The sequence below is a fragment of the Oncorhynchus tshawytscha genome, linkage group LG09, assembly GCF_018296145.1.
Source record: "Oncorhynchus tshawytscha isolate Ot180627B linkage group LG09, Otsh_v2.0, whole genome shotgun sequence".
In the NCBI taxonomy this organism is placed as follows: Eukaryota; Metazoa; Chordata; class Actinopteri; order Salmoniformes; family Salmonidae; genus Oncorhynchus; species Oncorhynchus tshawytscha.
This window is the reverse complement of record NC_056437.1, coordinates 77,133,751-77,149,467: the sequence shown is the minus strand read 5'-3', so window position 1 is coordinate 77,149,467 and position 15,717 is coordinate 77,133,751. Positions and strand designations below refer to the sequence as shown.

At 43.7% G+C, this 15,717-nt stretch overlaps 1 protein-coding gene across 2 annotated transcripts; it reads left to right on the top strand.

Annotated features, from left to right (window-relative positions):
- The first annotated feature begins 36 nt into the window (after window positions 1-36).
- Window positions 37-15,177, top strand: LOC112259197 (ribonucleoprotein PTB-binding 1). 2 transcript variants are annotated; one of them, XM_042327476.1, is made up of 14 exons: window positions 37-406; window positions 2,079-2,145; window positions 2,307-2,776; window positions 7,418-7,609; window positions 7,717-7,837; window positions 8,445-8,545; window positions 9,066-9,144; window positions 9,510-9,697; window positions 9,837-9,915; window positions 10,026-10,165; window positions 10,602-10,673; window positions 10,840-10,962; window positions 13,087-13,168; window positions 13,249-15,177. In XM_042327476.1, the coding sequence occupies exons 1-14, from the start codon at window positions 98-100 to the stop codon at window positions 13,350-13,352; spliced, it is 2,127 nt and encodes a 708-aa protein (XP_042183410.1). In that variant the 5' UTR covers window positions 37-97; the 3' UTR covers window positions 13,353-15,177. The 2 variants fall into 2 exon arrangements, with proteins under 2 accessions (XP_042183410.1, XP_024289709.2); XM_024433941.2 differs by having other exon boundaries at window positions 39-406; window positions 13,087-13,146.
- The last annotated feature ends 540 nt before the right edge of the window (window positions 15,178-15,717 follow it).

The following is a 15,717-nucleotide window of genomic DNA, read 5'->3' as shown; positions in this document are numbered from 1 at the left end:
GTCCAATTAGAAACCGAGTTGCGCCCATGTGTGTATTGTTTAAACTGCTCAAATCTGACGGGGTTGTCAGTTTCAGAAAACTTCCCAAGCAAAAGTGATGGAGGCCGCGGCGTCCGTTAGCGCAGTTGCCAGAGAAGAAAATCCAAATACAGGGCCCAATTTCGCTAGTCGTCCATTTCACGAAAACTATGACCCCGCTGTCGAACACGAGAATTGGGTGTCAAGGGATCCCGAGCCCAGTGATGGAGATGCATCATCGGACAACAAGTGTCAGCGAAGGGTCGATGAAGAGTTGACGACGCTTAGCCCTGAAGAGATTGAGAGTCGCTTGGACAGAACTCGTCGAGAGTTTTACAATCGCCGGAAAATCATAATTAAAAACCTGCCATCCGATGTTAGCAATCAGGTAAGTTTCCTAAACTTTCTTTTAGTTTTCACAAGCGTTAGAAAGCGGTCAGTAATTGCATCAGATCACGTCAAGCCCAGGCTGCAGCTGTTGAATCTAATAAATATAAAAAATAAATTACCATACCCTTGCCATGAAATTGACATCTAGCTTTTTTACCAGTAATTTAACTGGGTTCGCTGGCTTTTGGTGGTTTCTATATTCTAGCTAGCTTCTCTTACCGTTAACTAGCATAGTTTCCTAGTAACTAACAATGCTTTGTTGACTAATTCTCTTTCCTAATTATGTCGCGAATAAACGTTGATGTCTCAACGTATCTGGGACGTGGTAGGTGATGTTTGGTGGTTATTCACGGCCTGGCTGCAATTGGCCACTCCAGCATCACGCGTGGTTGTTGGACAAGTTGAAAGTGCAGAATTAAAATCCTCGTGCGGAAAGGCAATGCTAGTTGCTAACGTTAGCAAAACTGTTTGTTTTGTTTTGACCAGTAATTGTCAGGCTATGGATTGACATGCATTGTATGTGACTGGTTCAAAAATGTCGTTTTAAAATATTCAGTTAATTTCCCGCATTGAAACAAACTTCATGTCCCTGGAACATTTTGTAAATAAAAAAAAAAGTTGGAACATGCTTGACTCGTGGGGAACTGTGGCCTGTGCGCGTTTCATTGTTTGCCTGGGTGCATATTGGGAGTTCGAGATGGGAACGTGAGTAGCAGTGACAAAGGGTTGAAGGTGTAGAGGGAACGTAGCCGCTTTCAGAAAATGCTAGACAGCATTGCGATTCGTTTGTGGAACAGGCAAAGCGTTGTGGAACAACCATTTCTCCTATCACAGTGACTGGTCAACTGTTTTCCACCATTGCCCAATAGCTAGGGATGACTTTGCTTTTGTTACATGTTGGCAAAGACACCTGTTGTAAGCAAGCAATCATTCTATATATTTTTTTAATCAATACTGATGAGCATTTAGGCACTACAGATGGTGTATACTCATATATTGTTGTGGAAAGCACTTGCCAATACCACACCATCCCTAATTGGACATTTAGAAAAACTGATAGCAACATGTTTCGACACCCCCTTCAAAAAATGATGGAAAGCTGGTCAGTGAATAAAAGTAGACATGTAGATGGAGCTACACAATAGATGCTTTAGATTAAGGATGTTAACACCACATTAGTTTGTCATGCTCTCAAGTGATTGTAGTGTTTAACACTTAATTTTAAGCTTAATTTATGCCTACAATACTACACCATTGTATGGTAAAAAGTAGACCTGTACTAATCTGGGAATATCACATTTTAAGTGTTCTGTGGTAGTTGAAGAATAACACAATGTATTACGGTAATGGTATTCATTTAGGTTAAGTTATTAGTTTAGCAGCGGTGGGCTATCACTGCTAAATCGTTGCTTCCATGCCCAAAAATGTGATAGAACCAACAATCAAAGTAAAAACTAGATAGGGAGAATCTAAAATGGCACTGTTTGAGTCACTCAGATGGCATAACACCGCATAAGCCCAGGCAAGATGTGTACAATTGCAGGGGGGAGAAAAAAAAGCTAAATTATCTCTGGCCAAGGAGGGTGTTTAAAAATGTTGGCTGGAGAATGCTGTGGCAAAAAACATAGGGGAAACGCTGACTGTAGCTAACCACACTTTCTCCCTCTCAGGAGGTTCATGAGCTGTTGCGCAACTATGACTTGAAGTACTGCTTTGTGGACAAATACAAGGGAACAGGTATGTAAAACAAAGACTAAAATATAAATCCCAGTAAGACTAATTGGATGCAGCAGGCTCTCTGACTGAGCTAGACAGATTCCTCAACTCTTCCTATTTTGAGCAATGTAACCTTCCACATATTTCTTCACAAGGTCTTAGCTCATGTTCTCTTCCCTCAGCTTTCATCACACTGCTCCATGGGGAGCAGGCACAATGTGCCATCAAAGAGTTCCACCAGCACATGCTCCGGGAGAGGGAGATCTCTGTGCAGCTGCAGCCCACCGACGCGCTGCTGTGCATCGCCAACCTGCCCCACGCTTTCTCCCAGCAGCAGTTTGAGGAGCTGGTGAGACCCTTCGGCAACCTAGAGCGCTGCTTCCTGGTCCACAGCGCCTCCACTGGCCACTCCAAGGGCTACGGCTTTGTGGAGTACATGAAGAAGGACTCTGCGGCTAGGGCTAAGTCTGAGCTGCTGGGGAAGCAGCTGGGCTCAAGGATGCTGTACGTCCACTGGACTGAGGTGGGCTCCCTCACCTACCCCCTCCTGCACTCCAGGTGTCTCTGTGTGGACCGTCTGCCCCCCAGCCTGCTGACCGCCCAGGACCTCCGCAATGCCCTGGCTGACACACACACACCCATCTTCTGCCAGGTCAGTCACATGCGGACAGGAACGCAACACCCTCTCACAAACTTACTGATATTTTCAGAGGATTTAACATGTGTATCTGGCTCTCATGAATAGTATATCTAGTAGCTGTTCTCAGTTCAATTTGTATCTGTGGCTCCAGTATACTCTAGTAGCAAGCAGAACATGCCTGCTTTACTTTTGACACTACTTTTGACTTTTGTTATGAAAGCTGTTCCAACTGTCTAGGTTTTTTTTAAGCAGTGGTGGCAGAGATAGCGTTAGAGTGGGCATGGCTAATGGCACGGTATTAGATGCCCTCTTGGCCTCAGAAACACCATTTTTGTTTTAAGCTAATGTCCTGCAGTTCTACACATTCTGACATTGGGCAGAGAAAATTAGCAGTTTTAGAGCTATTATACACTTTGCCATTGCTTATACAATTTTCTTATGCTATCTGGATGACTCAAATGTAAAACAAAATCAATGGATGGCCAACGCCATGACATTGAGTTTTAGTTTGTCCTGGACTGTTTTTACTTTGCTTGTTAGTTCTTAAAGATCTTGGTTTTATATACAGTGGGGCAAAAAAGTATTTAGTCAGCCACCAATTGTGCAAGTTCTCCCACTTAAAAAGATGAGGCCTGTAATTTATCATAGGTACACTTCAACTATGACTGACAAAATGAGAAAAATCCAGAAAATCACATTGTAGGATTTATGAATTTATTTGAAAATGGTGGAAAATAAGTATTTGGTCACCTGCAAAAGTTTCTCAATACTTTGTTGTATATATACTCTTTGTTGGCAATGACAGAGGTCAAATGTTTTCTGTAAGTCTTCACAAGGTTTTCACACACTGTTCCTGGTATTTTGGCCCATTCCTCCATGCAGATCTCCTCTAGAGCAGTGATGTTTTGGGGCTGTTGCTGGGCAACAGATTTTCAACTCCCTCCAAAGATTTTCTATGGGGTTGAGATCTGGAGACTGGTTAGGCCACTCCAGGACCTTGAAATGCTTCTTACGAAGCCACTCCTTCGTTACCCGGGCGGTGTGTTTGGGATCATTTTCATGCTGAAAGACCCAGCCACGTTTCATCTTCAATGCCCTTGCTGATGGAAGGAGGTTTTCACTCAAAATCTCACGATACATGGCCCCATTCTTTCCTTTACACGGATCAGTCGTCCTGGTGCAGAAAAACAGCCCCAAAGCATGATGTTTCCACCCCCATGCTTCACAGTAGGTATGGTGTTTTTTGGATGCAACTCAGCATTCTTTGTCCTCAACACGACGAGTTGAGTTTTTACCAAAAAGTTAAATTTGTTTCATCTGACCATATGACATTCTCCCAATCTTCTTCTGGATCATCCAAATGCTCACTAGCAAACTTCAGACGGGCCTGGACATGTACTGGCTTAAGCAGGGGGACACGTCTGGCACTGCAGGATTTGAGTCACTCGTGGCGTAGTGTGTTACTGATGGTAGGCTTTGTTCCTTTGGTCCCAGCTCTCTGCAGGTAATTCACTAGGTCCCCACGTGTGGATCTGGGATTTTTGCTCACCGTTCTGGTGATCAGTTTGACCCCCCGGGGTGAGATCTTGCGTGGAGCCCCAGATCGAGGGAGATTATCAGTGGTTTTGTATGTCTTCCATTTCCTAATAATTGCTCCCACAGTTAATTTCTTCAAACCAAGCTGCTTACCTATTGCAGATTCAGTCTTCCCAGCCTGGTGCAGGTCTACAATTTTGTTTTTGGTGTCCTTTGACAGCTCTTTGGTCTTGGCCACAGTGGAGTTTGGAGTGTGACTGTTTGAGGTTGTGGACAGGTGTCTTTTATACTGATAACAAGTTCAAATAGGTGCCAGTAATACAGGTAACGAGTGGAGGGCAGAGGAGCCTCTTAAAGAAGTTACAGGTCTGAGAGACAGAAATCTTGCTTGTTTGTAGGTGACCAAATACTTATTTTCCACCATAATTTGCAATTAAATTCATAAAAAATCCTACAATGTGATTTTCTGTTTCTTTTTCTCTCATTTTGTCTGTCATAGTTGAAGTGTACCTATGATGAATATAACAGGCCTCATCTTTTTAAGTGGGAGAACTTGCACAATTGGTGGCTGACTAAATACTTTTTTGCCCCACTGTGTATGTATGTGTTAATTTGTATGTATGTGTTAATAACACACTGCTCAAAAAAATGAAGGGAACACTTAAACAACCCAATGTAACTCCAAGTCAATCACACTTCTGTGAAATCAAACTGTCCACTTAGGAAGCAACACTGATTGACAAGAAATATCACATGCTGTTGTGCAAATGGAATAGACAACAGGTGGAAATTATAGGCAATTAGCAAGACACACCCAATAAAGGAGTGGTTCTGCAGGTGGGGACCACAGACCACTTCTCAGTTCCTATGCTTCCTGGCTGATGTTTTGGTCACTTTTGAATGCTGGCGGTGCTTTCACTCTAGTGGTAGCATGAGACGGAGTCTACAACCCACACAAGTGGCTCAGGTAGTGCAGCTCATCCAGGATGGCACATCAATGTGAGCTGTGGCAAGGTTTGCTGTGTCTGTCAGCGTAGTGTCCAGAGCATGGAGGCGCTACCTGGAGACAGGCCAGTACATCGGGAGATGTGGAGGAGGCCGTAGGAGGGCAACAACCCAGCAGCAGGACCGCTACCTCCGCCTTTGCAAGGAGGAGCCCTGCAAAATGACCTTCAGCAGGCCACAAATGTGCATGTGTCTGCTCAAACGGTCAGAAACAGACTCCATGAGGGTGGTATGAGGGTCCGACGTCCACAGGTGGGGGTTGTGCTTACAGCCCAACACCGTGCAGGACGTTTGGCATTTGCCAGAGAACACCAAGATTGGCAAATTTGCCACTGGCGCCCTGTGCTCTTCACAGATGAAAGCAGGTTCTTTGGGGGGGCTGCACAGCCCTCCATGTGCTCGCCAGAGGTAGCCTGACTGCCATTAGTTACCGAGATGAGATCCTCAGAACCCTTGAGACCATATGCTGGTGCGGTTGGCCCTGGGTTCCTCCTAATGCAAGACAATGCTAGACCTCATGTGGCTGGAGTGTGTCAGCAGTTCCTGCAAGAGGAAGGCATTGATGCTATGGACTGGCCTGCCCGTTCCCCAGACCTGAATCCAATTGAGCACATCTGGGACATCATGTCTCGCTCCATCCACCAACGCCATGTTGCACCACAGACTGTCCAGGAGTTGGCGGATGCTTTAGTCCAGGTCTGGGAGGAGATCCCTCAGGAGACAATCCACCACCTCATCAGGAGCATGCCCAGGTGTTGTAGGGAGGTCATACAGGCACGTGGAGGCCACACACACACTACTGAGCCTCATTTTGACTTGTTTTATTAAGAACATTACATCAGTTGGATCAGCCTGTAGTGTGGTTTTCCACTTTCATTTTGAGTGCGACTCCAAATCCAGACCTCCATGGGTTGATAAATTTGATTTCCATTGATAATTTGTGTGATTTTGTTGTCAGCACATTCAACTATGTAAAGAGAAGTATTTAATAAGAATATTTCATTCAGATCTAGGATGTGTTATTTTAGTGTTCCCTTTATTTTTTTGAGCAGTGTAGTTTAGCTCCATTGTCTTGTCTACATACTTTATGTCTGGTTTAAGTTTACACTGAATGTTTTACCGTCCTGAATTTTTTATTATATATTCCATTTTTTCAGTGGTGGCCACGATTTTAAAAATGGTGGTGGACTGCTGCTAAGTTCATGTAGGGGAAACACTGGCAACTGCTTTTGTTTTACACTGAGCAAGTGTGTTTTACACATCTGTTTGAGGTAACCATCTGAACCTTGTAGCAGAGCTGTGTTATCATGGGGCATCTGTAGTGATGACAGGGTCTTGGGAAGTTCACATAAAGGAGGTGCATATGTATTGAGTTTCTGTATGAATCTGGCTTTTGAGCCCTCACCTTTGACCTGCTTTTCCTGTGGCCACTCTGTTTCTTTAGCAATAAGCATTGCTGGTTTCTATGGTGATGACCACCTGACTCCCAGGTGGTGTCAGTCAGCAGGCCTCTGGCCCTTACAGGCCTTTCTGGAATGAGACAGCACTGTCCTTTTGGCACCACATACACTCATATACCTATAGGGCACAGTAATTTGAGGTCTGGCAGAACACTGTTGTGTAATAGTGCGAGTGAGGTAATTTAACTATTGGACAGGCTAAATCAGGACTATGAAGCTCATGATTTTTTCCATAGCTCACTTGGTCTTCATACATTGTTTATTACTTTTTTTTTTTTAGATCATTGATTGGTAATTGCTTTTAAAAGTTGAGACTCCAGTCGTAGCTGTGGCAAACTAGAGAAGAAATTTGGACATGAAGTATTTTCTCTACTTTATATTACAGAATGCCACTGGGCATGATTCAGTTTAATCCCACCTACTGTCTCTACCATTGTATCAAATACTCCTTTCTACTAATTGCTGTATGGAAAGTTATTGTGTGGATGATGTTTTTAACAATGTCAAGAAGTTTAATATTACTGAATTCTCTGCGTAAACCTATTTCAATGGCAAACAGAATGTAGTGAATTTGGCAGAACCAAGGCTTAGTCATTAGTTTTGGACTGATTGCATAAGGAATGCATATTTAACTTAATTTTCCTTTATTCAGTTGGCTCAGGGCCAGGATGACAGTTTCCGGCGGTTTGCCGTGTTGGAGTTCTCCTCGGCAGAGATGGCTGAGCAGGTGCAGAGAGAGGCTGACGGCAGGGCGCTAGGTGGGACCCACATCCGGGTCTCCTTCTGTGCCCCTGGACCCCCGGGACGGAGCATGCTGGCTGCCCTCATCGCTGCCCAGACCATGGTAAAGACTTCTTGGTTGCCATACCAGACGTTTGAACTATTACTCCCTTATGTTACTGTGGTAAAACAACTGTTCTGAATGGCTGTCCTCCTCTTCCCTCTCCACAGGCCCTGAACCGAGGGAAAGGTCTCCTCCCTGAGCCCACAGCCATGCAGATCCTCACAGGCCTCAGTAACCCTGCCACCCTCAAGATGCTGCTCAACCCCCTCACCCAGGGCAGGAAACAAGGTGAGTAAGATCATGCCATTTCCTAAAGGATGACAATGTATGGTATGAGTCTCTTACCCTGGTGTTAATGATTTAAAGCAGGGGTGTCAAACTAATTTCATGGTGGGCATAGTGTCTGTTTTTCCTTTCAATTAAGACCTAGACAACCAGGTGAGGGGAGTTCCTTACTAATTAGTGACCTTAATTCATCATGCAAGTACAAAGGAGCCAAACCCCGTAGAAATTCTGTGGAATGAGATTGACACGTGTTTTTAAGCTGTAATGGTTAACTTTTTCGGGGACCCGACCAAATTCACATAGAATGTGAGTTAAAGATCTGTCATTCTCATTGTAAGCAAGGCTGGGAAATGAGAGGTTTTTTCTATGTGCGCAATTTCTATGCTTCTCAATATTTTTTTTTTTTTTGTGTGTCACTTTTGTACACCAGCTGAAAATATATTTCACAGCGGTTTAGGTCACACAATGATTCTCTACACTTGCTTGTTTTGTGACAAACTGAAATTAGGCAAATTATTAGAATTTTAGCAACAAGGATGCCATATTGCACCTTTAATGCGTGGTGAAATAATAGGTTGTCAGGTCCTAAGGTCAAATGGTCTCTCTGCAGGTCTCCTTGGTGCTGCTCCCACCATTCCACTGCTGGCTAACCCCGCCCTCTCTGCTGCTCTGCTCCAGCTCCTCCTCCAGAACCAGGCCCAAGTTCAACAGGTACCCTGCATACCATACCCTGCATACTCACCACCTCTCTCACCTCCAGCTCCTCTCCCCTCTTATGTTGGTTCAGTAGTCTCTCTCATCCACACTTCTCCTACTTTATTCTCTCCTCTACTATCAGCAAGCCTTTTTGGGAAATCATCTTCTCTGGGCTCAGGTGCTGCACAGTAAAGAGAATCGACTACTCCCCTGTGTGAGTGATCACTGAGCGTGTGTGTGTAGATGTGCGTGTGGTTGATATAGGTTTGTCGTGAAGGGGCTGCTCCCTAAACCAAAGCTGGTAAATGCTCTTCCTCTGGAAAGTGTTTCTTTCTGCTGTGTTCTTTTTGAGGTGCTTTTCTAGTAATATTAATGGTTTGGTTTTGAAGTGTTTTACTGTGAATTCTCTTGACTGACATAATTCTTAAATGTGATGCCATTTTTGGTTCAGTAAATATCTGGTATGTAGACTGTTTGTTTTATCATCTTGTGGGTCACTGAGGTTGTGTGTGTGTGTAACTCGTGTCTCCTACAGGCAGGACTGATGGGGGACACCCTTCTGGCTGCTATGCCTCTCCAGCAGGGAGTCCATCTGCTGGGAGACCTGCCTCAAGGTTTGGCCTTCCATTCATCTCATTTTAAAATACTTTATTGGAATGACTAAAGTCTATTTTGTATTGCCTATACAACTCACTAGTGGCTGTTTCTCTAGTTTGATTTATTTATCACATACAGCAATGATCTATATTGATGCTGAGCATATGCATGCTATGCTAGCCCTGCTGGTCTGTTAGTGATTTACATTACAGCTTCTTTACACATGTAGTGGATTTGGGCAGTACTTATTACATCTAGGTTATTTACTGTGTTAGTGTTGTATTGATTTTCAGTGTATTGATTTTGTTTGATCTCAGGGCTCTCTACAGTGTAGTGATGGGGTGTTTGTTATATTAATAAGGTGTTTGTCTCCTGTCCCCAGGCGCTGTGGTTCCATCCCTGGGCCTCCAGTCAGACCTTATGGGGCCCATAAACCCCCACTCTATGGGTCGGCCCCTGGGCAGAGAGTCTCCCACCAGCTTCTCCCAGAACCCCTCCCCCACTCTCCAGGGCATGTCCATCTCCCACCTGGGTGGAGTGATGGGGGCAGAGGGGCCTACAGCACCTGGGGTATGATTAAAATACTCTGTATACTTTTCTAATATTGTCCCTACTAGGAGGGATGCTCAAGTCATTGTGCCTCATTACATAACATCAAGTCCCCTGATTTAATTTAATTTTTTTATTATTTTTGTGTCTTCTCCAATAGTTGTCCATACTAGGACACCCTCCCAATGATGTGAATCTTCCCCAGAACCCCTTCAATGTCCACAGCCTGTTCCCATCAGGTGAGCTGCCCCTCCTAATGTCTGCATACTGTGAAGTTTGATTCTGATTCCTTCCCGGTATTGACCCGTAGGGTTTTTGACATTTTCCATTCCTGCCGTCATTCACTCAGGCACCAACTGCAGGCCCCACCCTTACAGGAAGAGACCAGCGCTAGGCAACTCATCCAACCAGCGCACACAGAACATCCACTGTAACTACAGGCTGCGCTACCAGGAGTCCTACACCCCAGACTACCCCCCAATACACCAGGTAGGTCCCCCTTATCCTCTAACCTTTACTGTCCAGGCCTACTGCCTGGCATGGCTGATCTGATGTTGTGATAGAATGCCTGGTCATTGATGTTTATTTGATATCCGAGGACACTGCTGTCTTGGTTAAGGTCATTGTGGCCACCGGTGGGTTTTCTAGCTCTGGCTGCCCAGTGGTCAGTGCATGGACTTTTCTAGTGTGATGGAACACACTGGGCCTGCTTATCAGCACCACTTTCTCCCTGTCTAGCAACCCTGTCCTCACAATGGTTTGAACCTAGGGTCTTCTGCCTCACAAACACGGGACTGCCCTCTTGACAATGTACTAGCCAGATGCGCCACCAAAAAGCTTGAAGCTGTGGTTTAAGTGTACGGTACAGTCTTAACTTGGTTATATGAGCAGTAGGTTTAATGGCATCTGGCTCCTTTCTCCCCAGGATCCTCTGGGCCATCTGTATGAACAGCAGGAGGCTCTGGACACTGGAGCTCTGGCAGGGTTCGGACAGCAGGTAAGACACTAAACCATCTCCACTATTCACATCCAGCCTTCAAACTGAGGCATCTCTTGCCTTTTCAATCTCTACTCCCCTTTGTAGTCTTTAAAAAAAAAAGTGTGTGTGTGTGTGTGTGGAACTGTACATGCAGCATAGAATAACATGATGAATGTCTCTGTAGCGGTTTGGCCACCCCGGCTACAGTGAGCAGGCCTCCTCCCACTATAGTAGCCCGCCCTCGTCTTCCTACTACAGCTCGGTGGCACCCGGCCCCGGCAGCCTCCCCTCCAGCCATCTCAACAAGGTAGGCCCACACTGATGCCCACCCCAATGCTGCTTAGACTTTCTCTCTGCCTCTTTCCAATGTAATCAACCGATCTAATGATTGAGTGTGATCAAAATATAAAGGTTGACCTCTGTTATTTAGACTTAGCGGAGATGTCTTGACTAGAGGTCGACCGATTAATCAGAAGTTCCGATTTCCAAATTATACTTTTTTAAATTTTATTTAACTGGGCAGGTCAGTTAACAACACACTTATTTTCAATGACTGCCTAGGAACTGTTGATTAACTGCCTTGTTCATGGGCAGAATGACAGATTTTCACCTTGTCAGCTCAGGGATTTCAATCTTGCAACCGCACAGTTAACTAGTCCAACGCTCTAACCATTACACTCCACGAGTAGCCTGCCTGTTACGTGAATGCAATAGAAGCCAAGGTAAATTGCTAGCTAGCATTAAATTCATCTTATAAAAAACAATCCATCATAATCACTAGTAAAACTACTAATCCAGTTTAGCAGGCATTATTAACCAGGTGAAATTGTGTCATTTCTCTTGTGTTCATTGCACGCAGAGTCAGGGTATATGCAACAGTTTGGGCTGCCTGGCTCATTGCAAACAAATTTGCCAGAATTTTATGTAATTATGACATACATTGAAGGTTGTGCAATGTAACAGCAATATTTAGACTTAGGGATGCCACCCGTTAGATAAAATACCGAACGGTTCCGTATTTCACTGAAATAATAAACGTTTTGTTTTTGAAATGATAGTTTCTGGATTTGATCATATTAATGACCAAAGGCTCATATTTCTGTGTTATTATGTTATAATTACGTCTGATTTGATAGAGCAGTCTGAGCAGCAGCAGGCTCTTAAGCATTCATTCAAACAGCACTTTCGTGCGTTTTGCCAGCAGCTCTTCACAAGCACAGCGCTGTTTATGACTTCAAGCCTATCAGCCTAATGGCTGGTGTAAACAATGTGAAATGGCTAGCTAGTTAGCTGGGTGTGCGCTAATACTGTTTCAAACGTCACTCACTTTTAGATTTGGAGTAGTTATTCCCCTTGCGCTGCAAGGGCCACGGCTTTTGTGGAGCGATGGGTAACGATGTTTCGAGTGTGGCTGTTGTCGATGTGTTCCTGGTTCGAGCCCAGGTAGGGGCGAGGAGGGGTACGGAAGCTATACTGTTACACTGGCAATACTATAGTGCCTATAAGAACATCCAATAGTCAAAGGTTAATGAAATACAAATGGTATAGAGAGAAATAGTCCTATAAATACTATATTAACTACAACTTAAAACCTCTTACCTTGGAATATTGAAGTCTCATGTTAAAAGGAACCACCAACTTTCATATGTTCTGAGCAAAGAACTTAAATGTTAGCTTTTTTACATGGCACATATTACTTTCTTGTCCAACACTTTGTTTTTGCATTATTTAAACCAAATTGAACATGTTTCATTATTTATTTGAGGCTAAATTGATTTTATTGATGTTTTATATTAAGTTTAAAATAAGTGTTCATTCAGTAATGTTGTAATTGTCATTATTACAAAAGAAGTATAAAAAAAATCGGCTGATTAATCGGCCTTTTTGGTCCTCCAATTATCGTATCGGTGTTGAAAAATCCTAATCGGTCGACCTCTAGTCTTGACGTCTGTTGGCTCGCGTAGCACCCATCATGTTGGACGATCTAAGTTCTAAATGTTATGAAACAGTTGGGCTGCAAATGTTAATTGAAATGATTTACCTAGTCTGCGTGTCCTTGGTCCACTCAGACGAATGCGGACAACACATTATCTGATATGCTTGAAGCTGCACATTGTTGCATAACCACAGTAGCCATGCTGGCAGAACAATGACAAAAAAAATGGTGGAGAATTGCCCTGCAGAGATTTTGTAGCAAAATCCTGTGAAGTAAGATGTGGATATTCGATATTGCATATTTTTGTTTGAGTGGACTGTCAAAGTTGAAGGGATAGATCAGGCTTTACTGTGCCTGTTTGTTCCCTTTTTTTTAGTTTTACACTCACAAAGACCCAAGCTGGCCGTCTTCACTGGAAATCATATTGTGCCTTTTTAGATGAGACCAATGCTTTGTGGCTCTGTTTTGATCACTGAACACTGTTTGTCTGTTCAGGCTGTGGGCATGCCTCCGGTGATTCACTCTAACACACACACATCTGGTCTGGGGATGAAGGTCAGTGTGCCTCTTTGTCATTGTAAGTTTGACTGCCATTTCCTTTTCTGTCCCCATTTCTCACCATGGCATTGACAGTGGTTATGTCTCTGCCCCCTGTAGACTCCCGTTGGTGGTCACAAGCGTCTGATTCCGTCTCCAGAGCCCAGCCCGGAAGGGGGCTATGTGGGACAACACTCCCAGGGCCTTGGGGGCCACTATGCTGACTCCTACCTGAAACGCAAGCGTATCTTCTAATGTAAACCAATCAAAGCTTCTTGTATGAGTTGCCAATTAACAGCCAGGATGTGGCTCATGGCTCCATTTCACCCCTGAGCTCCTCCAATCAGTTTTTAGGTTTGGGCTTGGTGGTCCAGTGGTCTCTCACTTGTGTTCCTGCCAGCGATCCCTGGAGGGCGCTGGGGGTGCAGCCTGTCGCTGATCAGGACATAACAATGCGTGCCAGTGTATGGGAGTTTGATGATTTCAGTGTGCTTGTAAATTTTAAGTTTTATCTTTTTTTTAATGTGTTTTTTTTTCATTCAGGAAATCCTTTTGTTTAAAAACTGGGAGTGACCTTGTACTATAAGAAAATAATTGTAAAATCTGATTTCAGGTCTTTTTTCTTCTGCGTATTCTCTTCATTGGTTGGCTGAACACTATTTTAATTTTATTTTTTAAAATCTTTTTGCATTAGCTTTTTCTTCCTGTTGTGATGGTGTCAACGGGTTTCTATTTTAAAATGTTTTGCCTCCCAATATTTTTGTATATAGTTCATTAGTTTGTTTGATTGGATGGATGGTGTTTTTCCCGCTCCTTCCTCCTACAGGGGTTATGTACTGACTGTCTGGACAGGATTCAGGCCTTTACTTGGATTCACGTAGATCTGTGTAGCAGTACTGCCTTTCTGTCTTTAGTCCTTTGGAAGAACTGTCGCCTTACCAAAAACTAGTCTGGAATATGCTGTTTTCAACCCTTCACTCTTCCACCCCTCCATCTCATTTGGGAGCCTGTTCTCTGCACTGAGTGTTTTAGTGTTGCACTTGTAGGACACAGCTGGGTCACAATTCTCCAGGTTTGTTGAATTTCTGTTCTCACTTTTTATTTTTTTTCAACCTGTGCTCTGCCAAATCGGTGTATTCTGTGTTGACGTGAGCTCTTTGTCTGAGTTAGTATTTGCATCTCAACCACCATGGCACCTGACTTGCGCTCATTTGTTCGGAGGGGATGGTTGCTGTGCCTTATCCGACTTTAATATCTACAGATTATAACAGTAAGCAGGGACACCTGTGGCCCCTATCCACTCAGAGCCTAAACATGAATTAACTACTGTCATTTATTAATGAGCCATGGCTAGGTTGGCTCCCATGTAGCTGTCCCCCTCCTGTAGACCAGCAGGGGGGGCTGTTTATCCTCAGGGGCTAAACTGATATTTAATCAAGCTTGACAGTTGTAGAATTTATCCAGTGTACCAGTCCAGGAGAAGTTGACTTCCTATCTGAAGTGTTACTGTGATGGGAGTGTCCAGTGACTCTTAACGGGTGTTTACTCTGTCTGCCTCGGGAGGTTTGCATGGATATTAAGCTTATGATTGGTCAGTGATTGAGTTCTTAGTCTGTGAAGAATAATCTGGTTGACATTTTGATTGTGATCACCATTACCTCTTGACTTCTGATGGGAACTGCAATTACACTTGTGCCTTAACAGTTTTTCCCTGTCATCATCTTCCCCCTCTGAGCTTTTTGACTACATCCCCCCCTTTGTTTTTGCCGTGTACATACTTTAAAGCTTGAACATTTCCTCGGAGTCCTAAACTCTTGTTTTCTCAATCATATCTTTGGCTTCTGGTCTGTTTTAAGATTGAAACTGCTGCTCAATACTTAGTGTATATTTTAGTGACCATTATCAAGTGCAGCCACATGGCAGATTTCCCCATGTTCTGTATAGACCCAGATGTGCTGCTGTATGACATGAATACAAGAAGCTCATCTCTTCTGTCATCTGTACTGCCATATGTCTGTTTTGGAGCAAGTAAATGTTATTTAATTCATATTTTTGTGGTCAAGTCATTTCCATGGTCAATACGCTGGCTGTGTTAGACAGCAGTTGTTACATTTTGATGCTGTTAACTCAGGACAACACTGACTTGCAAAGTTTGGTTGACAATGTTGCAATGGATGCAGCCGCCACACCTGAGACTCCCTGCCTCCTCTCATAAGTGAGGAACACAGATCAAACTTACAAGTAAATGATTGTTACTCTTATGGCTCTCTGCAGTCCCCCTTTTGGGTTGTTCATGTTATTTATAACAATACCTCCATAAACCTTAACTGTCAAATGAATACATTTGGAGTCCTGTACTCATGCAAATGGGTTATAATAACTGGCCAAAAGCAACCCCATAATACCAATTAGTTGGCACTTAGTTAGCACTCATTTTTGGTTGTAGGTCTGCACAAGGACTGCTTTTCAATAGTCTTTCGTAAACTACAAATTCTGCTATTCATCAACTGAAATTTTCATTGGCTGCCTTTGAAACCACTGTCAAGGTGAATCAATGATACAATAGATAGCTTCAGAATACAGATACAA